The following is a 27,153-nucleotide window of genomic DNA, read 5'->3' on the forward strand; positions in this document are numbered from 1 at the left end:
CTTTTTCTTTTTCTAAGCCTTTGTTTTGCTCTTGAGTAGATGCAGTTCTATCAAGAGAAAAGAAAAAGGAAATAATGTGGAAAGGTAAACTAGAAAAATGAAGGCTAGAAATCTTAGAAAGCCATATGACTGAGCCAGTTTTCTGGAGACCCTGTGACACAGACATATCTAGGAGGTCTCTGGGGTTCCAAACCCCCTTTCTTGGGTCCTTGAATCTTAGGACAACTGCTGAAATTCACAGACTGTTCTTGCTTTACAAAGAATTGACCCAAAGAAGGTTTCCAGCTGTCCTTGAATTCAGATAATATACCAATGGCACATCAAACATGTGCGTGTGTTTTACATTTTACATGCACCAATACAATACTCTAGTTTGCAATGCAAGGTTTCTTTTGTAATGAAGAAACCAAGGCAAATATGCTAGCCATTAAAGTATTACCTTATTCAGTGTACTAGTAACTTATGCACAATCACACAGCTACTGGGCAGCAGTCTTTTCTTGTCAAATTCTGTATTATATAAGTCTCTTTAAAATGCATGTGATAATTATTAATTTATATATAACTAATTGTCATTTTATGACATTTCAAAGCCTCAGGTTATTAATGTGACCGGTTTTTAAAATTGCATTTGGAATACTGATTCTTTTTTGAGAGCAACACTTGCAATACCAAGTCAATATTATCACATTTAATTTTTAATTGGCAAAGTTACTAGAAAATCATACTAGGAAGAAAATTTGAGAAACTTTGTTCCTACTTTAAAATTCTAAACTCATGAAAACTTTAAACATGAATTTTAAACATGAAATCAATATGCATTTTCCTTCACTTCCACTTAGTTCCTAAGGCAAAGGAAGAAAATTATATTACTATTGGGTACACGTATAATGTATTCATGTCATTTATATAATTCCTACTTAAATCTACTGCCAAGAGTTTACTAGACCTGGGAATTGATTTTCCAACCTGTTAGTTGAGTAGTAAATGTCAGAGTAATATACAAACAAATAAGGTAAACTTTGTACATCCTAACTTACTCATTTCTTTGACATCAGTGTAAAATAAAATTTGAAGTCAAGTCCACTGAAGAAAAAGTAGCCACCACCTTGGGGAGTTCAAACTAAAGTAGTTCTCAGAAAACCAAAGTAGATCTAGTAAATGTATCTAATTCCTATAGCAAAGTTCATCAATTCCTTTAGAAAGTATCCAGAATTTTATACAATTTCAAAATAACCAAACATTCAAAATGCCAGAATTTAACTGTATCATAATGAAATAGAAATGAAATAGAGAAATTGACACATAAGACGTAATAACCGTTAGATGCATAAATGAGTAAGTGACAACTTATGGCTTTAAGAACAGAGGACAGTGGACTCTTGATTTATGAACTCAGTTCATTCTTGTGGGCTGTCGCAACTCAAGCTGTCAACTGAAAGTTCAGGCTCCTCTACACAGCTGTCAAAGTCTCTCTCCTGAATTAGGGAAGATCTCCATGTCCTTAGCAAGACACTGGATCAGTATTTCTCAATTAACCCCATACAACACAGGCTATTAGAATGTTTCTTCCAGAACTCGTTAGGGGTTAAACTTCTAACTGAGGCCACCTGGAAGCATAAGCAGCCAGCATTTGAGTCATGATTCACGACTCTGGTCACAAGTTAAAACTAAAAAGAAGGAAAAAGATATTATACAACAGCTAATATACTACTAATTTCTTTTAGTTCATTGAAGAGAATGATTTGTGCTTATATTGTCTGCATGCCTATATCATATAATCTGAGCAACTACTTTGAAGCTAACAATACACAATATACGACCATTGTTAATTTTCTATTATAGTGTTATGAAATTCTGTATTTTTTTTTCTCTTAAAAAAAACTAAAATTTCAGTCATAACCTAAGGGATTTATATGCCTGGCTGATTGTGACTTGAGGGTCCACTATACTAGGTTCGAGAAAAACCCTGAGTTAAGAAAAACTTCTCAGTTCCTTCATGAGGTTGATTGTACAAACACTTGGCAGGCACAATGACAGATAAAAGGCTACTCACAGCGGGAAAGAGGTCGACTGCGGCTGCTCTCTAGGTAGTGTTTCTAGGTGCTGGCCCAAAGAGTAAGCAGATGGGCTAATTGCAAGGCACAGCCAACTCCACTTCCTCAGCTCACCCCCAGTGTGAGAGAACATGGAGAGAGGATGGGCTGAGAGCATCAGGCTTACCCCGGGGCCCGTAACATGCTAAACATGTGACATATTATGATCCTGTCAGAGCCCTCCACATACTACTAACCAAAAGCAAGAATCAAACCAAAGTATGAATTTTCATACTTGATATTTCAATTCCTGGAGAAGATCTGGGTAAATATCAACCATTGTCATGGTTAATCTTAATCAGTCTTGTCATACAAGACATCAAGTGACATGGTGAGAAAAACCACTCATGTGGGAGAACGAAAGTAATAGTTTTGAAGGTATGTGTGCAGAGTCTTAAGGAATAGTAATATGCAAAACAAAGGAGTGAAACAACAAGAATATTTTACTTACCAACACAGTGATAAAAATATATATTATTTAAGAATTTGTGCTAAGAATGGTAGCAGAATCCCATCTAGAGAGAAAAAAGGTCTTTATTTAGACACTGTCATAGACTGTCCTTTCTATGCGTCCTAATATGCTGCTCAGTTTTCTAATCTGTAAAGTGGGACTAATAAGGGTACACAGCTCATATTGCTCATCAAAATTAAATGAGTTAAAAGATATAAAGTACTTAGAAAAGTCCTGGCATAATGTAAATCTATAATAGAGATTAGCCTCTACTGTTAAAGTGAGCCAGAAACTTAAACTGTTACCAAACAAACAAGGTGGGGAACAATGAAGGCAAAAAGTTCAAGCACAGCAGAGGAATGGTCAGCAAAATGGATGAAATAGGAGCCCAGTGTTAGATAATTTTTGAGATGTCTCTGAATGATTCCCAACTCTTAGTACTCTTGTGCTTCTACAATTTCTTTCTCACGTATGAGAGAAACCTAATGACTTGCTTTAAGATAAGAGTAGAGAAAAAGTGATGGCATAGGTTTTCCATGGTTGGAATACAAGAGATGGCGGCCTCGCGGGTGTTGTGTGACTCTCTCTCTCTCTCTCTCTCTCTCTCTCTCTCTCTCTCTCTCTCTCTCTCTGTCTCTCTCAGTGGACTTTATGCCAAGGAATCAGGAGGCCTCCAGGCAGTAACTTGAATGTGAATAAATGCTGCCAACAACTACAGGAACGAACTAGGAAGGAACTAGGTGGGCCACCTCTGGATTCTTGGCCCACGGAAACTGTAAACATGGTTGTTTTAAACTATTATGCTTTGGAATAATTTGTTACACACTCATAGATCACTAAAACAGAGAGTATAAGATGAAAGATTGAGGGGAAAATGATCAAAGGCTTCCTAAAAGCAAATCGTAGAACACCATGTTTTAAGTTAACTGTTAGGCGGCTTTTGCAGTAAACATCTACTGGTGCCAGCAATATTTAAAGTCTACTACACAAAAGTATCAAATGCATAGTATTTTGGAAAATCGTGAAAAATAATGTAAATTCCAAGCTTATCTCAACAAGGGATAGAGAGAAAGGGAACAACCATATGAGGCAACATAAAGGAACTGACCATAAACGGGATCATGAGTGACAAGGAAATCAGAAGCCTTCTCCTCCCTGTCCTCACCTCGCTCCTAAAATAATTAAAAATACTGTGGGGACAGGATGGGTTTTTCCTACCTTTTCTACCTCTGAAGTGATCGACTGTCAAACTCTACTAAAAAGACCAAAATTACTCACTGCATTTAACAACTCGGTGGTCTGAGGGCAAAAGGAGGTGGTTTGGGTGGAATGAGGGATGCAGACACGAGTGGGGAGTGGGCTGAGTTGTAAGAGCTAGGGCAGATGGAGACCTGGGACAGCGTCACCTTCCTCATTACTCCTCCCTGGGATCAGTGTGAGGACTGAGGTAATTCTCAGTGCCTGGAGTGTGATACGCAATCAGTAAAGGCTAGTTTGCCTTGGGGAATTCTGTTGCTTTCCTTCTTTGGTTCTTTTTTATGCCTTTATGTCTTATTTACTTTGATGGAGAGCAGGATATCACAAATTGTTCAGGAAATTATGAAATCCATTTACGTAGCAGGTCCAGTTTAGGATGAAAAGGTCTCCAGTCAAGTTAAGGAAGATGTTTTAGTTTGTTCAGGTTGCTATAAAAGAATATTAGAGATTGGGTTTTTTTTTTTTTTTTTTTAACAGCAGAAATTCATTTCTCACAGTTTTGGAGGCTTGGAAATCCAAGATTAATGTATGGGCAGATTTCGGAGGCTGGCGAGGGCCTGCTCCTTTATATGCAGATATCTCAGCGCAAGTTTTCACATAGTGGATTGGCAAGGCAGCTCTCTAGGCCTCTTCCAAAGAGACAGTGACTTTAGCCACTAAAGTTTCACTCTCATTACCTAGTCATCCCCCACAGAGCCCCCTGCTGATGCATAAACTTTGGGATAGGAATATATATTAACAAATGTGTATACATATATACACACTTTGGAAGAAAACAAACATTTAGAACTGGCAGAAGGGCAAAAATAAAATAAATATCTGTATTCCTTCCCCAGCTCCTTTCCTAGAACACTTGCTCCACTCCATGACGGAGTTTTATAAATACACAGAGGCAGAGTCCAGCTGGATGCTGACATGCTCAGCTCTAAGCACGCTGTTCATCTCCTTTCATGCTGCTTAGCCTGACCTGGCAGACTATTTCCAGGGTCCAGTGCAGCTGGTATTTTCCATCCAAGATACAGTAAAAAATGTAATCTTAGAATCAGAACATCTGGGATACCAGAGATCCTGGATTCAGGATACCTAATCTTGAGCCCTGAATCTTGAACTTAGGGAAGTTGTCTGTTCTTGCCAAAACATTTTAAAAATTTACTGGCATCACTTTCACAATATAAAACATGAGGATAGGTAATCCTTCCTTGCTGCCTTATAAAATTATCATTAAGGTCAAGACCATGCTTTGAAAGTGTTGTGGTGTTATCATTACAAATACATAATTCTCATCTCATAAAAATTCTCATATATACATTTTAAGTGGAATATGACAATATAAGATATGTGATCAATATATAGAGTGTTTACATTAAAATAATTAGAGTAAAAGACATATCACCACTGATCTCCCTCTGAATACTACTCTTCCCTTAAACACACTTTCCTTCTTACACTTTCTGGAGAGGTTCAGGAAGTCCTCTTTCACAAGTGTCAATGGTTGCACAGTTGTGGTTGCCTTGATACCCTAAATTCATCTAAAATATTTAACTTTCACTGTCATTTTGACTTTGGGGAAGAACCAGAAATTGTGTGGTACCAGATTCAGTGAATATGGCAACTAAGAGCACATTGTAAGGATTTTATGATCCTGCCTTTCTGCTGGCTGACATTCAGCAACAACTTTGGCTGTATTGTTGATCACACCTTGTAAAGACACTTGTGAAGGAGGAGTTCCAGAACTGCTGAAGACAGTGGCAAGAATGGTAGGATAAATATTTTCAAAGGGAGGGGAGTACTTTGACTGAGATTAATAGAAATGTGTCTTTTACTGTAAATATTTTTAAAACGTTCGTCATATATTTTAATTATCACTTATGCAATAAAATTAAAAGCTAACAATTTCACATCTAGGTGTCTACACTAGAAAAACTCTTTGATGGTTCTATATAAAAATATCTACAAAAGGTAGCTATACAAAAATACTGGAAATAAATGTTAAGTAACAGATTGATAATGATATATGAAACATAAATAAAATAGAATATCATGTAATTGCTAAAAATGTATTGGAACTGCAAATAGTACTATATAGTAGAATGTTAAATGTTAAAAAGAGTGAGTGAATAATACAGAAGTTAAGAAAGGATATGTACTGTGTGATGGTATTTATGTAAAGTTTAAAAATATGCAAAATAATATTTCATAGTGTGTATGGATGTACATATATAATGAAGAAAATATAAAAACTCATGGGTATCATAAATTAAAATTCTCATCAGTGGTTTCCTGTGGGACTGCAAGATGGAAAAGAATTCATAACAGGCATATATGGAAATAAGTTGTGTCTTCAAAAGTTCATTTCTTTTGTGTGTGGGGGAGAGCTTGAAGCAAATATAGAAAAATATTAAAATTTGACAGTTTTTGGCATATAGTTTTTTGTATATTTTATAATCTATATTATATAGTTTAAATTTTCTTAAATACTTAAAATATTATAGAATGGTTTTCAATAAAGAAAATAATCTATATAAAGAAAATAATAGGCAATGTAGACTAATGTTCACATATAAAGAGATCCTTAATAGCATAGCTAAAACAAGAAAGATGTTATCTAAATGGTCAACAAATTAGTGGCTAATTCAATTGTAGAATGTCTATGTAATTGACCAGGCAAACTATTTTTCCAAAAGAAAAATATTCAAATAATACTAAATGAAAATAACATGTAAATACAAAATACCATGCAATATTATCTAAAGTACACATGTTTGTATGTATAGGAGTGTATGCATATTTGTTTATGTAGGCATAAACCAAAATTGTAATATTTTAGATTTATAATATAATATTAAAGACAACACTAATCTCTTACTGCTTTTTTTCTGGACTTTGCAAGTTTAATACGAAGCACACAGAAAATCTGTAAATAAAACCTACACTGAAATTGTTTAAATGTTTAGCCATTCAGACATTGTCAGAGATTAGATAGCCAGGAAAGTATGCTATTCATGTAACAAGAGGACTGCAGTGTCTAAGCCACATAGATATTAGTGCCATTTAATCTGCCTCTCCTGCCTGGCAGGAATGTATCAAGTTTAATGGATATAGTTTCTGTTTTAATATCCCCAAGACATTTGTTATTTGGCTCATATTTATAACTGTACCGCAGCATTTTCTTCTAAGCTCCTTACTCATAAAACCAATTGCACCCCAGACATCATCTCTTGTGTATCCCTCAAACCCTGAAAATCTGCATTGCAAAGTAAACAGTCTCTTTGCATCTGTCCCTCTGGTTCCTCCTTCATCTACATCTCTTGTGTCAGTAAACGCTAGAGCTGCACCCAACTGCCAAGTCATCTTAATCTCCCCACCACACACACACCACCCCCTGCCCTCTTCTCCTCTCTTCCTCACTCCCAGAATCCCACTGAGTATCTTAGTGTCTGGGTCTTGCCTAGATCACTCTCTCTTGCCTTTAACTACTGTTTCCTTTCAATTCCACTCCAAACAACTACCAGCATGCAATGTGTTCTTTCTAGAATGTAACAAAATATCAAAGAGAAGTTGAATAGATCTGTAAAATTTTGAAATGTACCAAGTAAAGATACACAATTGCTGATGACTTTGTTTGAGAACCAAGAATGTGTGATGGATGTGGATTGAAGGCGTAGCACTTCAGCTGTACCCACCCTGCTCTGTGATCAAAACTCTGTTATGACTGGATGGCTCATGATCATCTGGTGGAAGTGTCAGTCATCACTCATGCGCCAGAGCTCATGACTGCAGGCAAGAATGAATGGTAACTTCCCCAGCAACACTTGTGTTTGCATTTCTAGAAACAGTAATATATTCTCTCCAATTACTGGACAGGAAGAAGCAGAAATAATTATTTTTGTTGTATCTCCCGTCTTCTTCTTTTCATTTAGTCAGGAAAAAAATAAATCAACTTAATATAGGGATTTAAATTATTACAAACCCGAGTAAGAAGAAACCATTTTAAGATAAGAGCAAAATGTATACATATCTCACAATTCCCTCAAGTATGATAATGTTGTACTTCAGCCTTAGAGTTAAGCTTTCTATGCAAATAAATTAGAAATATTTGTTAGTATGCTTTTATTTTTTTTTCCTGTGCTATTAATTTTTCTTTCTGATTTGTAAATCTCCTGGAAGGCATAAATAAGGTATGAAACTTTGCTAAGATGTTACATTTTAAAATGCATGAAAATATTTAAAATACACATTTTAAGATCCTAAATTATACTTTAGCATAAAATACAATGAGAGCTGTTTATGAATTAATGATGAATGTGAACAATGAATTAAGGATTATGGACTCAGCTTTGTGTAAGTAAGGCTCACAATTTTAAGAAAACTGTAGACCTTTAAAACAGCATTAATAGTAATAGAAGCAATGGCAGTATCAGTAAGAGAAATATCAAGAGTAGCAGCTAATACTGACACTATCAGTCACTAGTTAGTACTTTGAACGCGTTTTTTACAAGCTAATTCTTCCAGCTCCAGTGTGTAGTTGGGAAAAACTGAAACTCAGAAAACATAAGCATGACTTGCTCTCAGTCATACTTAGTGCAGACAAGCACTACTCCTATTTTTTTTTTTTTTTTTGAAGAGCAGAATTATATTTATTGAGAAAAAGAAAGCTTCTTTCTGAAGAGAGACAGAAGGGGTTCTGAGCAGGTTGCCTACAAATCCTATTTTTGTGACATCTGATGAATCAGCATTAAACCAAAAAAAAAAAGTAAAACCAAGTTTTGTTCGTTCAGTTAGAATACTGAAAGGCCAAGTTCTGTGAAGCTAAGCTAAGCTAAGTGAGATCTTCATAGTTAACTCTCAGAAAGACATTCATGAGCACTCTTGGACATAGCAAGGACATCCCCCACCTCTTACCTAGAACAGCAATAAGGCATCATAAGTGTATTTCAGAAAGTCTTATATTGGGCTCTTGTAGATTTCAGTGTGGTTGGCATCTGTCACACATTCCATTCCACTGAACATGCATGGGATTCCCAGCCTGGCTAATTTAGCAGAATATATAACAAAGAGCACAGTGTCTAGGGCAATAAATAAACTCAAATTTTAAATCCTCGAGTTCTAAACTTGGTTCTGTTCTTGAATTCAGATATAAATCTGTACCTTTCCCTTTACAGGTCTAAGTGCAATTCTCTGGGCTGCCATGACCTCGTTTCTCATGTTAACCCTGGCCAAACTTGAGTTTTTTTTTTTTTTACTTCATTTTTAACTCTATCTAGTAACATGTTTCCTGTTTCGGTTACTTAAAGCTATCAACATGAAAAAAACATGGGGAAGTGTAAGATATTTAGTGTAAAAAAGCATAATATTCCATTAAGGTGAAAAATCAGTTTTGAGGGTAAAGAATACATGTGTACAGTACTATCACTACTAATGGAATTCCTATTTTCAAGTTTGAATTGCTTCAAGACAAAGGAAATATTAAAGGACAGGGAGGGGAATCCCTCAGGAAATTATCCAGGCTATTAAAATCATAAATGGAAGGAAGGAAGGAAATGAAAATATCACTCATTGTAGCAGCTTTTCTTAGGAGTTTTAGGGAGGAAGCATCGGTTTCCTCAGTCAGTGCTATTTCCCAGGTACACCCCTCTGAAACCAAATACCAAGTGAAATTCACATCCACAAAGCTCTTCATCACTCCTTTCCCACTGTCCTACATTGTGACAGAGGAATGAACTCTAATAATCAGCAATTGTTGCAAGCAACCCCTAATAGATTTATGAAATTTTGATATGAAAAGAAATCCAAGATGTACTTTTTACTTTCACAAAATAAACCACCATTTAAGGAGATTTTGAGCTGAAATGTAAACCAAAACCCATGTCCACAAACAGAGAACTGTGTGCTCAATGGATCTCTTCCCTTGTTTGGGGAATGCAAAGTTTGGCAATTCATTTGGCACTGTAATTCAAAATGGCTGAGCAGGTTATCAAAATTAAGTAAAAACAAAACAAAACAAAACAAAAATCCTCAAGTAGCTAGCGAAACTGAAGTGTCTATGGTGGAGAGAATGAGGAAAGGGAAAAATGAGAGTGAGACAAAGACACAGATAAGGACAGGGGTATTTCTGATACAGTTCAAAAACAGTAAATATTTAAAGAAGAATTGTTTCCTTTGTTTCTCTACAGTTCAGAGTTCTGTTATTTGTTTCTTTTTGTTCTGGTTGGGAAATGATCAGTGTTTTTAAAGGAAACATACCATGAGTGGTTTCTTACAAAAATAAAACAAAATAAAGACACTGTGCTTTGTGGCTGCCCTTTTGCACCCTGAGCTTTCTTGTCAGATAATGTGCACAGACACTGCCCACTTGGAGCGGGAGTGAGGGGTCTGGAGTTTTTCAATTAAATCAGACACTCTGCTTTCTTTCTCCTGGGCAGGCACAAAACACTTCGGACAGAAAACAGTTACTAATTGTGTGCATTTTTAATTTTGTAGTAGGCTCTGTTAGCCCTAGCATATATATGTCTTCCAAATGAGCGGCTGGATGTGGATTGTGGTCTGCTCCTAACTGATTCTCAGAAGGCAGACATTCCACTGAGCTGAGCAAAGAGGATGCTGGTGAGTCTCTAGGGGCCAGCTGGTGCTGCTCTTCTCTCTCCCCTCTCAAACTGCAGTGCAACCAGCATTTCTCAGAGATCAATAAGAGCTTGCAGTTACACGAATCTAAGGCTCAGGAGAGAGCCTCTAATTAAGCAATTAAACTGCCAGCTGGAGGTCACTTTAGTACTCGGCTTTCACGGAGGGATACACAATGGATCCACTTTCCTGTGCTGACTCACAGAGCCATCTCAGCCAGTGGACCCTACTGCTGCCTTAGCAAGAAACACCCACAACAAGTCATTCCAGAAAGCCTTAGGTTAATTAACACCAGGCAAGGGAAAATGAGCAGAAAGGGCAAACATATTACCAAAACTGTTGAAAACTGATTGTAAGTGGAGCTGGCTGATTGTCTCTTCATGATGCCATCACCATTTAATAGATGTAAAAAAAAAAAAAAAAAAAAAAAAAAACCTCTGCAGTTTCTGTCCTATTGCATTATACCAGGTGTGTCTAGAAAACACACCTCTGTGATGTTATATCTAAGTCCTTAGGTGGTTCAAAATAGTGAGACTGCAGGTCAATAATAGAGCCAGGAAGAGAACTGACTATCACACAACTGCCTGAGATCATCCATAATTGTTCACCAAAACTCTGATTTTTGTAGGAGTAGAGATGATCAAAACTTGTTCAAAAATTACTGCTGTTGGCAATGTGAAAAGGAATTGAGGCTGTATATTAATGTTGCATTTTTAAATTTTTGTTTTTTCTATTTGCTGATGTTGACTTTATTCCCAAGAGTAATGACTTACTTATAGTCGCCTGTGAGCTTATCATGCCTCCTCCACCTATTAAAAGAAGAGGTCTCATCTATATACCGAAAGAGTATAGAGCTTGATTCCAATTCCATGTCCAGTGCACTTTATGTCCCAAAGAATGAGCATATGTTTAGAGTCTGACTTTGAGAATGGACATCCCCCCACCTTCCACTGTTATCACCTGTCCTTAGTATCCATTGTATCTCTGTCTTCTTTTCCTCTTTCTTATCTTGAACACAAACCTTAACTGAATATTCTTCCCTAGTTTCCCTCTTCTTGCCTTTGGTTGCCAAAGAGCCTAATTTTATGCATAAGCAAACTATGTCCCTAGGACATTGAGAGAACGAACAGAGTTGCCACAACCAGAAACGAGGACTTAGTGATGTCTGGCATATAATTGACACCAAAAAGTGAATGAATGAATGAATGAATGAATGAATGGAACTGACTGGAAAGCAAGGACACTTGACTAAATTTAAGTCTATGACATTTTTCCTTATATTGATAACCCAAGTTGGTATTCTTTGGCAATAGAAGGTCAAGTAGCTCCAAAGTAATCCAGATATTATTTTTATCCTTTATTTTTCTAGTTGTCTTTTACTTTGCTATTCAAGTTCTTGTATGTAACTATAACTTATATGTTAACCAAAATACTTATTCTTAGTTTAGGAAGTTAGATCATTATATTAGTTCTGGCCTTGTATTAATTTCTACCTAACGTTGACCCTTGACTCTTCTGAATCTCTAGTTCTCTTTGAATAAGGAGATGAGACTAAGAGATCATCATCATCTCTCTCTCTCTCTCTCTCTCTCTCTCTCTCTCTCTCTGTCTCATACACACACACACACACACACAAATTTAGCACTCTATGTATCTATGTGTTTATCACTGTCATCCATTTGGCTCTTAAGTTAATATTTCTACTACAACAAGTAAACTGTTAGAGAAGTTTGGCTGGTTCCACCTAAGCATAATTTACCTCAGTATTGAAGAGTATACTTGAGCTCTATTAAAAATCCATGAATAGAACTTTATCTGACATCATTGGCAGCTCATTATTTTTCTCTCTGCTAATGACTCTTTCTAAGCAGTAGGACCTAGAAATTAATTTGAATGTCCCCAAAATGAATGATTGGCTTTGTATGAAGTTAAACTGCCAAGATTATTACGTAAGATATTGGACTTTAAGATACATTTTACATCCAGTGTTCATCTGGCCATGAGGACAGATGGCTGCTGTGTCAATGCCTACCTTTATGAATCCCTGGACAACTAATCAATGCTGGGAGCCAAACTTCTAGCCTTGCCAGGGCATTGCCCCACCTGGCTCGAAACCTCTGTAGACGTCCTGTCCCCATTATCGAGTCAACTTGGCAACCACAGATGACAGATCACAGATCTCTACTCCACTTTACCTGTACACTTTTAAAAACATTTCTTTGTCTTGCTAAAAATTTAATTAACTGCATAAGCAAAGATAACTTAGCTTATACACAGTTTATATAATTTGTTCATGAATTTATAAATCAGGAAAAAACCTTATGTTTTCTAATTTCTCATTCTGAAAATAAGAAGTTTATAGGACCAAGCTGGCTCTTCTTTGGCTCTCTCTCCTGTTCACATGACTTCATCATTATTCCTTCTATGTCTTACATTCAGCTACTCTTTTCCCACCAGCACCTTGTCCTTGTGACATAACCTCAACCTCTCCATTAGTTTTTGGAATGGTTTTCCACTGATTTTGCCTTACCTTCTATGTGCCACTGGTTTCTAAAAGTCTGTAGAAAAAGCTCAGAAGCTCCTGCCTCTCCTAAACCACCCTGACCTGTACATAGTAGAAGACCATCCATACCAAATCTGCCCCTTACAGGCTAGTGGAGAGTAAATCTGGTGGCTTCATTTCAATCCACATTGCAGCTGGTCTCTGGTGGACCAGACATCTTGGGTCAGACATCACACATGGCTTCACCTTGGTTCCCGCATGACCACTCTCTCTGTGGTTATCCATTGACCTTCCCATTCTTTCTCCTCCGTCCCACCCTTCCTCCCTTCCTTCCTTTTTATGTTCCTCTTTCCTTCCCCTACATTCCTGGAGATGGAACCAATAACCTCATTCATGCTAGGCAAGCACTCTACCACTGAGCTATGTACCCAAGTTTTTACATTTTATTTTGAGATGTTGCCCAGTTTAGACCAAACTTGTAGCCCTCCTGCTTCAGCCTCATAAGTAGCTAAAATTTTAGGCATGTATCACCACACCCAACTCACTGCCACATTTCTATTAGTGAGATTCTGTCACTTATATGTCATCTCTAATGTAAAACCTTTTCCCTTTTTAGGCTTGAATGAACCATTCTTGCTATTTTTCTCATCACTATGATGGCAGGGAATCGCGTTCTAAGTGCATAAAGTGCTTGATGCTATAATATGAGAATAATTCTTCTGTTGAAGAGTTTAAGGCCCAGAATGAGAGGAGCAGACCTCACTGTAATTCTAAACAAACCTCTCTGAAAGCACTCTCAGCAGCAGTAGTCCATGATCATAGCTAGCCCAAATTGCAGACTTTCTATGTGATATCAAACCCGTCACCATATTGTCTCAAATACCCCAACGACAAATATATCACAGGTCCTCTTGTTTTATTTATTTTACTTAATGAAATGCAAGCTGAAAATTTAACTTTGTCTCAGATGACACAGTTGGAAATGGTAAAGTCCACCCTCTACCCCAGAACCATTCCACCACAGAGCTAGATTTTTTAGCTGTGGGATCCAGGTGACTCACACTTTTGGTGAGTTCCTTTTTTATGTTCAATGGCTTGCTCATGTGCTTAGAGGTATCTGCTTCTTAATGCCTCCTGCCAGCTGCCTGGACTCTTTGACAACTTTATACAGGATTCTCTAGCACTGACAAACTGTTTGAACAACAGTTCCACAATAATAGCATTTTGTGTTTGGAACTCCCTCCACCACCTGTCTATGTGTTTATTTCCCCCTTTCCATGCCTCTGCCCACATCACATTTGAAGTTTCACTTCCCCCATCTGTTTTATCCTGCTAAATTTGTTAAGCCAAGCCCTGGGGGGCTGCATGCTGAGATATGACTCTGGTAAACAGAAAACCTTGTGCATTTGTACCCCATGGAGGTGGAAAACCCTTTTCTTGACCACAGGAGGGAAAAAACACAGCCATGATGGGCATGCCTTTGACCCAGCCTTTGGTCACATTCTGTGTTCATTGACTTAGGTGCATTATGGATTTTACCAAAGAGAAGAATCACATAGATTATGGACTTTCCCAAAGAGAAGAAGCTGTACTGCCCCCAGTCTGCAATCTCACCATACAGATTCGGGCAAATATGCTTCCTGCCTGCAGAACTGTGAATAGTTTGCCTCTGGCCCATTATTCCTCCTCTTGAAGAGCCATTTTTTTTTGCTTCAGTGTTTATTTCATCTTTATTCTTCAAGGCATTTTAAGAGAGCATAGAGTTCCTGGCTCCTAGTTACTTGCTTTCTTCAAAAAGAACACATCATTGCATTGTGGTTTTTTTGGAGAAAAGTCAGTATTTGACCTACTGTTTTCTGAATGGTAATATTTTCCCACCCACCCACTCCTCTGGGTGATTTTAATATTTATAACTTAGCTTTAGTTTTTAAAAAGTATCTTTCTATTGATCCTGCTTGGCTTTTGGGATAATTTTTATCAAATGATGTTTTCCTTTAGTTTTGGGAAGATTTTGTCAGCTTTATAAGTATTCCTTTTATTTCACTGAACTCTCTCGTCCTTCTAGGACCCTAATTAAATACACTGTAAACCTTTTCTATATGTTCTCTATGCATCTTAACCTTTCCTCTAAATGTTTAATCTGTGTGATTATCTGTGCTTTTTAACAAATAAATTCTTCCTACTTATTTTTCAGGTTGTTATTTCTCTCTTCATTTCAGTCTAGCCTCCCCACCATGAAAAAGAATCTATAATAATAAAAACCTTTGTCTGGGGTCCTAATTTTAGCTATAACATTTATCATTTTTAATTTTTCAGTTGGTTTTTTTTTTCATATTTACAAAGTCATTTTTTATAGCTTGCAATTTTTCCTAAAAGACTTTAGTTTTGATCTTTATCTCCATGACTTTATAATCATAGTTGTTTAGAAACCTGTGGTTAGTGCACTCAATGTCCAGGTATGTTAGTAGGTTTGCTTCTAGTGACCTGGCATTGCAAAGCAGTCTCAGTGAAGGCTGTTTGGCTCTCACTTTACCTGGGATGTATGGTTGACTAGAACTTGGGCCCTAGTCAGTTTCTGAACTCCAATTTTGGCCTTCTTTGCCTTAAGAGGCTCTCAGAAGTGCTGCTAACGTCTTCTGGATTAGAAAATGCCCCATGGGTGAAACAGTTCGAAACACTGTGTTCAGATCTCTCAGAAATTTCATACTGTTTGAGTTCTTTGCTGCATTTAGAAAGATGTTTTAAAATTTCATATAAAGTTGTAAATTGTCTTTTTCAGTTGATTTGTTCCAAGTTAGCATTTTGAAAAGTGGGTGTCTTACACCCTAAATTTGTATGATGTTCTGCCAACTTATATACTAAAGGCTTATTTGAAAGGAATAGTCATAATTTGACTGAGCTTTTAGCAATGATTCAACTTTACAAAATACTACTTGAAATATACCCCATTAGACTGGACTACTTTGAAAAAATATGAAAAAAAAAAAACCTTAAATGTTCTTGAATTAAATTCAAAAGGAGCTAGCCAGTTGGGAATTGCATAAGAAACTGTCAGGAAGCTAAAACAGACAACTTCATTAACCCAAGAGAATCTGGTTTACATTTAAATGAAATGTCTGTTAATACAAATAATACCTGGAAAACCTTCCATTAGAAAATCAGTAATCCAAATTTTAAATTGAAAATAAAAGAAAAATAAAACTTAATTCATTCCAATAGTAAGAAACTTTTTATCTTATAACCAACTAACAGCCAGTTTTTCTCTTCCATCCCTAACTCCCATCTATTTTTTGCTACCCAAATATTAATTTGTTCAAATACCAAATCAATATATTTGGATCTCAAGAAAAGCAGAACCCTAGGGCTGGGGATGTGGCTCAGTGGTAGTTCTTGTCTTGTATACACAAGCCCTGGGTCTGATCCCCAACACCATGAAAACAACAACAACCAAAAAGCAGAACTCTGTGAGAACCCCAGAAGCTTAATAATATTTGCTCTAAATTAGTTGTGATAAATATAGTTTACTCTACTTCTCTGATCTCCTTTATAGCCAATATCTTTATCTTCTTTACTGGCCAATATCTTTATAGCCAATATTATTGGCCAATTATCTGGCCAATAATATGGGAGGGGGTTTAGGTAGAAATTTTTCTTTTCTAATTAAAACAGATACATATAAATACACAGAACAACAGCCAACACTATTCTTTCTCTCTTTCTCCTGAAGTGGACACACAAAGGATGTTCAGGGAAAACAAAATAGGAAATGTACAGCTGTCAAAAATGTTAGAGCAGACACTGAGCTGCCAAATAAACCTTGATACTGGCTACTTACTGTTTTTAAAAAGTAAAAAGTAGATGCTCTTATATTTTAAGTGCTCATAGTTGTCTTTCTTATGATTTGATCAGAAAGTACCTATAGCAAATAAAATTTCTAACTGTACTCATCTGACAATGTTTTGATCTATGTTTGACCGAAGACCATGCTTGAAATTTCTCATCACTTACCGTAATACAAGAATCTGGAGGTTCCAGGTCAAAGTCAGTGAAGTTCAAGAGGACACGGTGATTTTTTTCAACTTGAATGACCCAAGAACAATCAGCATTACTTCTATAATGGTTGGGGTAATTTGGAGAATGAATCTCTCCATTGGGAGTATGGAAAATCCCGCCACAACCTGTAAGTGGAAATCCAATTCAACAATGAGAGGAATCAGTGATGCATAAAACTATAGCATTATCTGATCTGGTAGTATGGTCAACATGCTGCTTTTCTTGACTATTAGTTTTATTTGGTCTTTGAAGATCTTTGAAGCTTTGAAGAACTGAGTAGTCATATTAATCCATTCATTCCAATAGAAATAAGAAAGAATGCACTGTATAACACTAAGGAAATGCTTCAAACATTCTAAATAAAGATGTCCAAGTTATTTAAAATACTAAAAAACTACAAATTAAATCATACTTTCATAAAACTATGAAATGTTTCTTCCTTGTTCTCTAATACAGCATATTATAAAAATAACCAGTTCCTTCAAAGTATTTATTAATCCCGTAATAGTTGATTTAACAAATAATTTAATATATATCTTTTTAAAAGTTTAAATTTAACATTCTAGATATAGTATAATTACTTGTGTTATTTTTAATTCCTATGATGTTATCAAATACTAATTGGTATATGTCATGGTATATGCCTGTGGTCCCTCGTCCTCATGAGTTTGCATTGTGCATTTTTGATGGTTCATTGTCTAGTGCTTAGATTGATGGTATCAGTGCTCCACCCACATAGGGGTGGAGCCAGGATGTGATGTAATGGCAGGAAGAAGGTATGTCTTGCTTTTTTCTGGTTCCTGCTTGCTGTTTGCAGCCGCCATGAACTGCATGCGGCTCAGCCATGTCCGCCTGCCTTGGAGCCAACTGAGTGTGGACTGAAACCTCCAAAAACTGTAAGAAATAAACCTTTCTTTTCTCAACTTGGGCTTCAGCTATTTTGTCTCCGCAACAAGTAAAAAGTAACTAAGACAGTATAACATCTATCTCTATTATGATTGTTGTTTGAGCTTATAATGACATAAATCACTAGTAGAAACAATGGTATTATTTTCTAGTAATTAAGAATCTAAGCACTGTGTGTGTAAGACAGACTCCACGTGATTACTGTGTTACCTTGGAGTTAAATACCTTGGAGCTATTGGTGGCCTGGTGTCACATTTTTGTGTTGCCATTTCTAGCTCTGAAACCTAGGGCAAACTGCTGACTTAAGCTTCAGTTTCCCCACTTCTAAAATGAGGATATAAAATAGATTTCCTTCATAGTACAAGTATAAGTATAAATGAGATAATTCTTGAAAAATAGGAAAGTAGCTTGCATATAGTAAATGTTTTGTAAATATCACTATTATTAATAGTTTCATGAAACAATGTTTCAAATATTTTGTACCATAATGTATAATTTAAAAATCTGCAACAGTTAATTTATATCGACTAGCTAAAACTGCACAGAAAGTCACTATGCAACACACAATCATTTCTTGGAATTGACAAATTTTATATTTACAGAGTTCACAGCCAAGAATCTAAAGGTCTATACAACAGCATGAAGCAATCTGCCATTTACTCATGTGAGAATCTGAGGCTGGGAAATGGCACAAGTCCCTTGGCAAGTAAATCCGTGTGGCCAATCCCCCGATTCTGCTCTCACCATGGACTTGCATTCCTGTATCTTTGTTTTCATGTACACAGGGAAACGGAGAAAATTAAACTCTATCTCATTATTTAGGGAAGTGTAAATGCCAATGCAATATTATCCATTTGGGAAATCTGAAATTCATCAGGGACTTGATTCCTTTCTCCACTTACCTCCAGAGAGTGCTTGCCAGGAGGCATTGAAGCCTCTCCCATTTATGGATCTGTCGGTTTTAAATCGGATTGCTAGCTCATTTCCAGTGCTGGAGACCTGCATGGGAATCACAGATGACCTCTGGGCACACAGCTGGGTTAACCGGGGAGAGTGGAAATCAGGGCCTCCGTATATCTAAGACAAGGTGGGAGAAGGAAAGAAAAAAAAAGACTTAATGGCATACTGAAACAATTTCAGCCCTTCCCATTGCTCTTTTTTATCACTAGCTCTCGGAATCTATCATAATTAGAGATGGAAAACAGCCTCCCGGGGTAGGGATGAACTGTAAACTTGAGCTTTTCAAAGGCGCTCCCTCTGACCTAGGAACACACAAGTTGAATCACCCAATAAACCTCTGCTTGTTTTATCAGCCAGAACCACAGAGGTGGAATGAACGGATTGCTGCAGATCATCCTTGTCCCTCCTTTTCTTCTTTGTTATGTCTCTCAAATTTTCTACTTTCTCTGGTAATGTTGCAGATAAAACAATATGAAGGCTGATTTCCTAACTCTTACATATAGCTACATGTGAAGAGTCTTAACAGAAAACTATTTTATTTATAAAAATGGAGTTTCCTGAGGGCTACTAATTTTCTACTTAGATTTTTAAGGATTTTCATTTACCTTGCAAATTATTTTATAAGATTAGGCATCAAGTATACAGAGGGACGAGAAACACAATCTCTAAGGTGTGTTTTGCAGTACACTAGGAACCATACAGAAGCTGTACTGCCTTCCTGTACTCACTTGACCAACAGATCCATCTTCTACTTAGAACTCCCTGTACTCCGTCTTCCAAACCAGATGGCTCGCTCTAGATGGCTTTGAACATCCATGGCTCCTCCAAATCGCTTCTCTAAATCTGCCCAGTTATCTCTCTGCCTGGGATCCAGCTACTGGGTGACAGCATTACTCAGGCAAGATTTCCCTTGGTTACACCTGCAGGAGGTCTAAAACTCTGGTTCCTAAATCTGCCTTGGACCCTGCTTATCTACTATTTCACTCTCTCACTTTCTCTCTCTCTTTCTCTCTCTCTCTCTCTCTCTCTCTCTCTCTCTCTGTATGTGTGTGTGTGTGTGTGTGTGTGTGTGTGTGTGTGTGTGTGTTGAAGGTCAGGGTGAGAGGAATTAAATACTGAACAGAAACTATTGATCTCCCATCTCCAGGTCTTGTCAAGATTAAATTTGTGCAAGACAGGCCACATGGGGTGACAGTTTTCAAGTATATTGGCATCTGAGCCCTCTACACCCCACCCTACCCCATTTACAGGCCACAAATCTATGCTCAGGGCCAAAGCTAGGGAAGCAACTCTCAGGACGGTCTCTGCTGGGTGCCTTCCAATGTCTCCTAGGGGGCCCCCCAGGAACCCTGCCCACCCTCAGGTCCTCTGCTGACTGATGAGGAAATCACTCAAGAGTTCTTGGGGCAGAAAGAGTGAGAACAAGAAGCCTACTTTGGGGGAAGTGTGCATGATTTGAATCTATAATGATTTCTTTGTCTGATGAACTGCCCCCAACCATGCGGGAAAGGCCAAAATGAATGAAACTGCTGTTTCCCAGAGTGCTGAACACAAGGGCTGTAATTGCAAAGGAATGAAACAGGCTGACTGCTTCAGGCTTATTTTCACTAGCCCCTCAGTGCTATCAAAACCAGGACTTCAAGAAGAGCCTCCTGTGACCCTTTACACGTACACATATGCAAATAGAAGAAACAATATTGCTTCTTGTTGAGAGTTCCCTTCCTAGTTTCAGGACCCCTTGAGCCTGCTTCTGACAGCATGTGCTGCTCCTCATCCAAGCCCAATAACCAGCACATGTTTAGAAAGAACATTTAGCATAAGCACTAAATCCTAACAAAGAAAACCCACATGTCAGCAAAATACCCACTGCTTTTCCCTGCTCATGGGTCCCCTTGAGATCACAAACATAATGGGAATGAGTTGGCTGGGTCTGGAAGCCTCCAAAAGAATAAACACCGCCACTTTTGACATTCTTTGCTTTCCGTGCCCCTAGGCTGAGCTCACAAATGACCATTGCAGAAAGACCAGACTGTGCTAACTGCCCTCAGCAAGCAATTGTGCTGGCTTATTGCAATCAGTGGACTCCCTTTCTTACTGGATGCCAGCTCAGCCTCTCTCTACAGAGCTGTCTCACAGATCGCCATAAAATCAGCCCAGTGTCTCCATGAGCAAAACAATAGAAAGGCGATTTTAGCTTCCACACATCCAACTGATAGAACACAATCAAAAACGGAAAAAGATGGAAAGGTTTCAGGGTGTGGTTCATTCCACTATGGCATATGACTCAACTTTGAGGGAAAAAGAATTGTTCTGATGATTAGAGATTAAAATGTATTTTTAGCCAGTGTTCAGGATGGAGAACATTTCAAAGCCATGGTTTTAATCTGTTTTGAACATTTCTTTCTGCTCTGTTAGCTCCATTTATTATTACAATCAAGTCAGCATTCCGGAGTTATGAGTAACCACATGGCTGTTGCTTTACACACTGATCACTTCCCACGCAGTTGTTTTTGAGGGAAAAGATGACTTCTGATTAATTTGGTGTGTCCCACTAAGTCCTATAACTCATGACAGGAAGATCCTACTTGGTTGTGATCAGCAGAGCAAAGAAGATGAGTGTGCAGGCTGAGAAAGCCGTATTTCTAGACCACACTTCCATATGGGTAACAAATTTTGAAACCTACTGCCAACATGTTAGCAGCGATTAAGCAATGTAAAACCTTATTTTATCTTCACTAGCCCGAATTTATTACAGTATAGGGCTTTTATCTGAGTTGCGTAGAGAAGTAAAGTGAAACAAGGTTTATAAACAAAAACTCAAAGGGCTACTCCTTTCAGTTTAATGAAAAATACTTTTCACGAATAATTAGGGGCCATTAAATATTTCCCCAAACCATGATTTTGAAGGAATTTTAGAGCCCATTGCAACATTAGCTCGTCCTGACAAAAATAAACCTGGGTTTACTGACACCTTTCTCCAACATAAGTGAAAGGTCCTCTCCCTTGAATGCTGTTTGCTGCCCAGTTTCTGAACTTGTCCCTCTATTTTTTGAGGCTGCTAGCAAGCAACAACCTCTGCCTCTGCTTTCTCAAGTAATGGATGTGACAAAACCCAACGCACAATGAACCCATTTATACTTTGCCAAGTGGGCAACAAACATATCCACTTTGGAATATGAAAATGAAGGAACATTGCACATCACTGTGGACAAGCTGGTGCCAGCCCTTTGTGAGTGTTAAAGGGTTTTATGCACCAAGTCATATACTACTTGGCAAGAGAAATCCCTGGAACATTCTACACGTGAGTGTTAGTCCTACTTCACACTGTGTGTCAACTTCAGAAGGTACCTTGTTCTCGCCTCCTAAAATCCATTCCTCTTCTAAAATGGACTCATAACAGAAAGAAGCAATACTTCCATGAACACAAGGGTTTGTGTTTCATCCACAGCCTTTTCAGCTCCTTCTCAGATTTCATTTCCTGCAGCACTGTCTCCCTATAGAGAGACTTGGTCTATTAACTATAGTCCCTGGTGACTTCACCTATTCCTCAAGAACTCCATTCCTTTTTACAGTAAGAAGTTATTTTCTAATCAAAGATTTTAAAGCATGCCCTACTCAGTTCATCCCTCTGCACACTGCACACAGCTGTGGTTTCACATTGGTTTACATGGAGCATAAAGTAGTAGCTGGGTTCATTTCTTATCCACTTACCACATTTGTGGTCATGGAAAAGCACATTAATCTGAACACAGATATGGGGACAAAATATTTCTTTTACCTCATGAGATTATTCACCATGCAAAGGGAAAAATGGTTGCAAATGTTCCTTTGTAAAACATTACAACCACGCCTTATTTCAGGATGTCAGAGATTTGGCTGCTTTTGTTCAGAGCACAAAAACATTGAATGTTTACTATTTCCCAGGTACACTGGTACAAAGATACAGTAGTAAAAAGCAAAAACACCGCCTAAAGGAATGTAAGTTTTACTAGATACAGAATCCTTGACGGGATATGCTATAGCTATTTTTATAGGTGAGGAGATGAATTTTCTGTTTGTCCTTAGAAGAAATTAATGGATTAAAGTTCAGGAGATAGAGCTATCAACATATACCACATGTATGCCCTAATGACTATAGTGACACAATAAAAGCCTAATTATAATAAAGTTTAAGGATCAAGGCTTTCAAAAACCATCTTAGTTTTCTGAGTGTGAGACATACTCATTGCACTAACACTGAAAAGTTCTTATCCTCAAATACCTCACACTAAGTGACCATTTTTAAAAGCCTTTGCAGCAGGTGCACCCTGCTGACCCACCTCACAGCAGCTGCAGCTCTGGGGCCCAGTTCCTGTGCTTGCTGCCAGCATCTATCCTCCCCATGCGTTTTCTGAGAGAGTTTTTTCAAACTAAAGCATGGGGTTTTAACTGTCCCAAGTACAGTGTTCACCTAAGGGAACCAGAGATAGAGGGCCAATGGCTCAGCCCCGGTCCTTCAGCCCCGGACCTATGGAAGGTCCCAGAAGATTATGTGGTCTAGAAGCTCCCTCCTGACCCTCCCTTCGCATTGTTACGGTTCCCTGCCCTTGCTTGCTGGCCACCTCTCCTGACTGAGCTGGTACAGCTCTCAGAAGCTGCTTGAAGAGAAACTCCAGATTTTAATTCCCTGTGTCTATTGACACTATGGGTAAAGTGAATTAGAAGGCCTAATATTAGAACTCTGCTGGGCACTGGGAAGAATGTGGGGATCCCTTCAAGAGTGATCTCCACTTCTACCTCTCTTCTATCTTGGCAAAAACCATCTTTTCTCTTACCTCCAGGATGTCATATTGGCAAGTTGACTCATACTCTACATCAAAGTCATGGATGGTGAGCTGAAGTCTTTTTCCCGGGTCAGTGTGAATGTACCAGATGCATTCTTTGTTGGGTGGATAATTTCCAGGGTACCCAGGACTGCTGAAGGAGCCCCTGGCTCCAGACATTTCCCCACCACAGCCTGTTAAAAGAGCAAAACTCTGTCAGTTCAAATAGGGCACAAGCAGCGAGGAAAAAATAAAAATAAAAAAATTCAGCTCATCAAAGGTAACTAAAAGTATGCAGTGGTAGTAAGGAGAAACTCATGAAGTCATCATAGAGTCTACATAGTTATAAGACAGTGAAGAGGAACCGAGAGTTGAGTTCTGTGGCACAGTGTACGCTCAGCACGCACAAGGCCCAGAGCACCTTTCTCATCATAATAGAAAAATGAAAGAAAAAAAATAACAGTTACAATTTATTAAATCTATTTTTTAAAAAGAGATACTTATCATATAGCAATGTTTGGCTCACTTCATCAAGACTTTGATATTTCTATCAAAATGTCATCTAAGTTTTGAATTTTTCTCCACAATATTTAGGCGAGAATGACATAACAGAAAGTATAATGAGTTGGTGAGCAGTGTTGGTACCCTCATGTCTTTGGGTCTTCAGTTTCCTTGCTAGTATATTATTTCCAAGTTCCTGTCAGGTTGAGAACTAGACTTCAGGTCAAAGTGTTACCCTCTTCTTGAGTTTCCTGTCTCTTCTTTCCACTTGAAAACTTCTGCTTCTACACTTTAATAAAAGTGTTGCCCAAGCCAGGTATGGTGGTGCATATCTCTATTCTTGTCATTGTGGGAGGCAGAGAGAGGAGGACCATGAATTCCAGACTAGCATGACAATTAAGCAACTTAGCAAGAGCCCATTCAAAATTAAAAAATTTAAAAGGGTTGAGGAATTCAGCTCAGTGCAAAGATCAGTACAACAAACAAACAAAAATAAATAAATAAATAAATAAATAAAATGTGCTGTCCAGGGAAATATCTTTCCCATATCCTACAAACTTTCTTTTATTTATGGCCTATGCTCTATGAAAAATCTATTTAAAATTACATATGCTTCTATTGTTTGTAGACTGTGGTGAATGCCTTAAAAAAAAGTTTCATAAAGAATTCGAAAATATTTGTCATCCTATAACAACACATGGAAAATATTCCTGAAGCCAAAATCAGCAGATTAGACATACTTTCCATACCACTGCCCTACTCTAAGGAACACAGTCACAGTGAATTCCATCAAATGACCCCTCCTAAAGTTGGGCAACCCACTGTTAAAATGAAATACATTTTACTAAAAAACTTTATAGGTAAGTGAAGCTATTTTATCTCCATATGCAGTTCACGGGGTTCCTGATGTCTATCATATCAAATAAATAATCCAATGGAAAAAAAAACTTTGAAAGAAAATGTCTGTATGGGCACATGATATAAAAGAGAAGAAAATGGAAGCTTGAAAGTTTCATCTCTGCATTCTTTAGCATCAATTCATCAGCCCATCTAGTTCCACTTTTTTAAAAATCATAGCTGATTCATCTAAGACTCTGCATAAAATTTTCCATTTTCTTTTCCAATTTTAGGTTTTCCTTGTAAATTTTAGGTTTCCTTGTAAATTCCTTTGCAAATAATAGGATACTCCTAGCCTTATGCCAGTCATTGTACACTGCAGTGATACTATCCGATTCTTGGTGTGCAGTGATGCTTTTTCACAAGTGTCATTTATTCTTACATTTAAAAGAAATAATAAACAAGTTTTTTTTTTAAGGAGTAGAACGTGTATCAGCAGGAAAGTGTCTCCCTATTATGCCTATCGATTTGATCCTCAATATTGAAAAAAAGTTTGCTTTTTAAAAACGAAGAGCAAAATTGTACTTTTAGGTTCATCACATCTATCCTCATCCATAGCACATGTGTGCATCTGTTAAAGACAAGTTCCAATATTATCATAAATGTTCATCTGCTGGAGGAAATACTGAGTGGTTGTAAAAACAGAAAAGAAAGAAACTTCTGGAGCTTGAAGCCTTTGAAGTTTTGAACATCCTTCTTGTTCTCATTATTTGTGAATTTAACATCTGAAGAGGTAGTGCATTTGATTTCAAAGTTCACATCAAGTGCAAAATAGAATATGTAATCTGGTAAAATTTTATGGTCAAAACTAGGAAGTATTAGAAAGTAAAGTTAATTCTGATAATTATGGCACTAATTGAACTCTGTAATTGTAAATTTAAAAAAGTAAAATAACTTTCTAGTTTCACTCATACCATAGCACAAGTAATGTTATAGAAACTAAATATATGTAATATAATTTGAGAAAAAAATTTATTGGTATAAATTGTGCCATTACACACATGCCCTTTTGCACATAAAATGAAAAATTTCTGCTATTTTTAGAGTTTGCAAAGGGTAATTTTACATTTTAAAAAATGTGAATTATCTTTTATATATTAATTTGTAGTAAAATGCAAATAAGAAATGACTCATGTGATTGTGAGTCATGTTTTTAACTTTGGGTATATGAGCAGAAGTCATAGGAACTGCTAGGAGACAGAAAGGTGAGGATACAGAATATGTTATATCAATCCAATAGCTATGAGAAAATAACATAAGAGGTAATGTTTAGACTATCAATATCTTTTGATCATCATGTTTCCTGTGTGCTCAAAGAATAATAAAACACAAAAGAAATAGGAGTGTTCTTTATAACTAGATATCTGTAATCTAAAATATATGGGAGTCATTTCAGGGTCTACATAAAAAAAGAATAAATATAAAAACATCAATCAAGGAAGAAAGCTATTCTTAAAGACAAGATTTATATATTAGACGAAATAGAGAAAGTGACTCTTTGCATTCAATTAGTGATAAAGTTTGCTTATAGGAGACATGATATCAGAACATCTTAATTAATGTTAGATCAAAAAGCTTTCAGAAACTTTCTAACATGCCTATGGCATAAATCTAACATGCCTATGGCATAAGGCAAACTGGGTTCCAATACTGACTGTGACATTTATTAGATAATTAATTTTACAACTCCAATCCTCATTTCATCTATATCAGTATTAATTCTTACCACATAGAGTGGTTATATGGAACAAATTAAACAATTAAAATAAGTTTTGTAGCTAAGCTTATTGCATATGACATTCCAAACATGCTGTGCATTGTATCTTAACAAACTTTTATACAGGTATAGAACAAGATTAGAGAAAGGCTAGGACTTAGAAGAAAAATTACTGGTTAAAAATCCAATACTAGCTAACAAAGAGGTAAGAAATTGATAGTTCATGAAGCTATCATGAATGTTTAAAAAAATAGACCATATGTGCTTAATAGTTCAATGTATATGGTAGCGCTTTTAATAATTTAATGACATTTAAAATTCTAAACAATATGAGATAGGTAAGTGTCATAAAATTAGACCTAGCTTAGAGATGAGAAAAGGGAGCCTCTA

The 27,153-nt window shown here is 37.1% G+C and overlaps 1 protein-coding gene across 2 annotated transcripts in view; it reads right to left on the reverse strand.

Moving 5' to 3' along the window:
- Cubn (cubilin) overlaps positions 1-27,153 on the reverse strand; it is a 254,814-nt gene that overhangs the window by 117,019 nt on the left and 110,642 nt on the right. For both annotated transcript variants that reach the window (XM_063237874.1, XM_063237875.1), the window contains 3 exons: positions 23,661-23,842; positions 18,789-18,963; positions 16,936-17,105 (listed from right to left, as the gene is read on the reverse strand). In XM_063237874.1, coding sequence (XP_063093944.1) covers positions 16,936-17,105; positions 18,789-18,963; positions 23,661-23,842 — 527 coding nt within the window. The remainder of the gene's footprint in view (positions 1-16,935; positions 17,106-18,788; positions 18,964-23,660; positions 23,843-27,153) is intronic.

This window comes from Cavia porcellus, unplaced genomic scaffold (assembly GCF_034190915.1).
Source record: "Cavia porcellus strain 051 isolate PalLab524CR breed Dunkin Hartley unplaced genomic scaffold, mCavPor4.1 scaffold_27, whole genome shotgun sequence".
NCBI classification, from domain to species: Eukaryota; Metazoa; Chordata; class Mammalia; order Rodentia; family Caviidae; genus Cavia; species Cavia porcellus.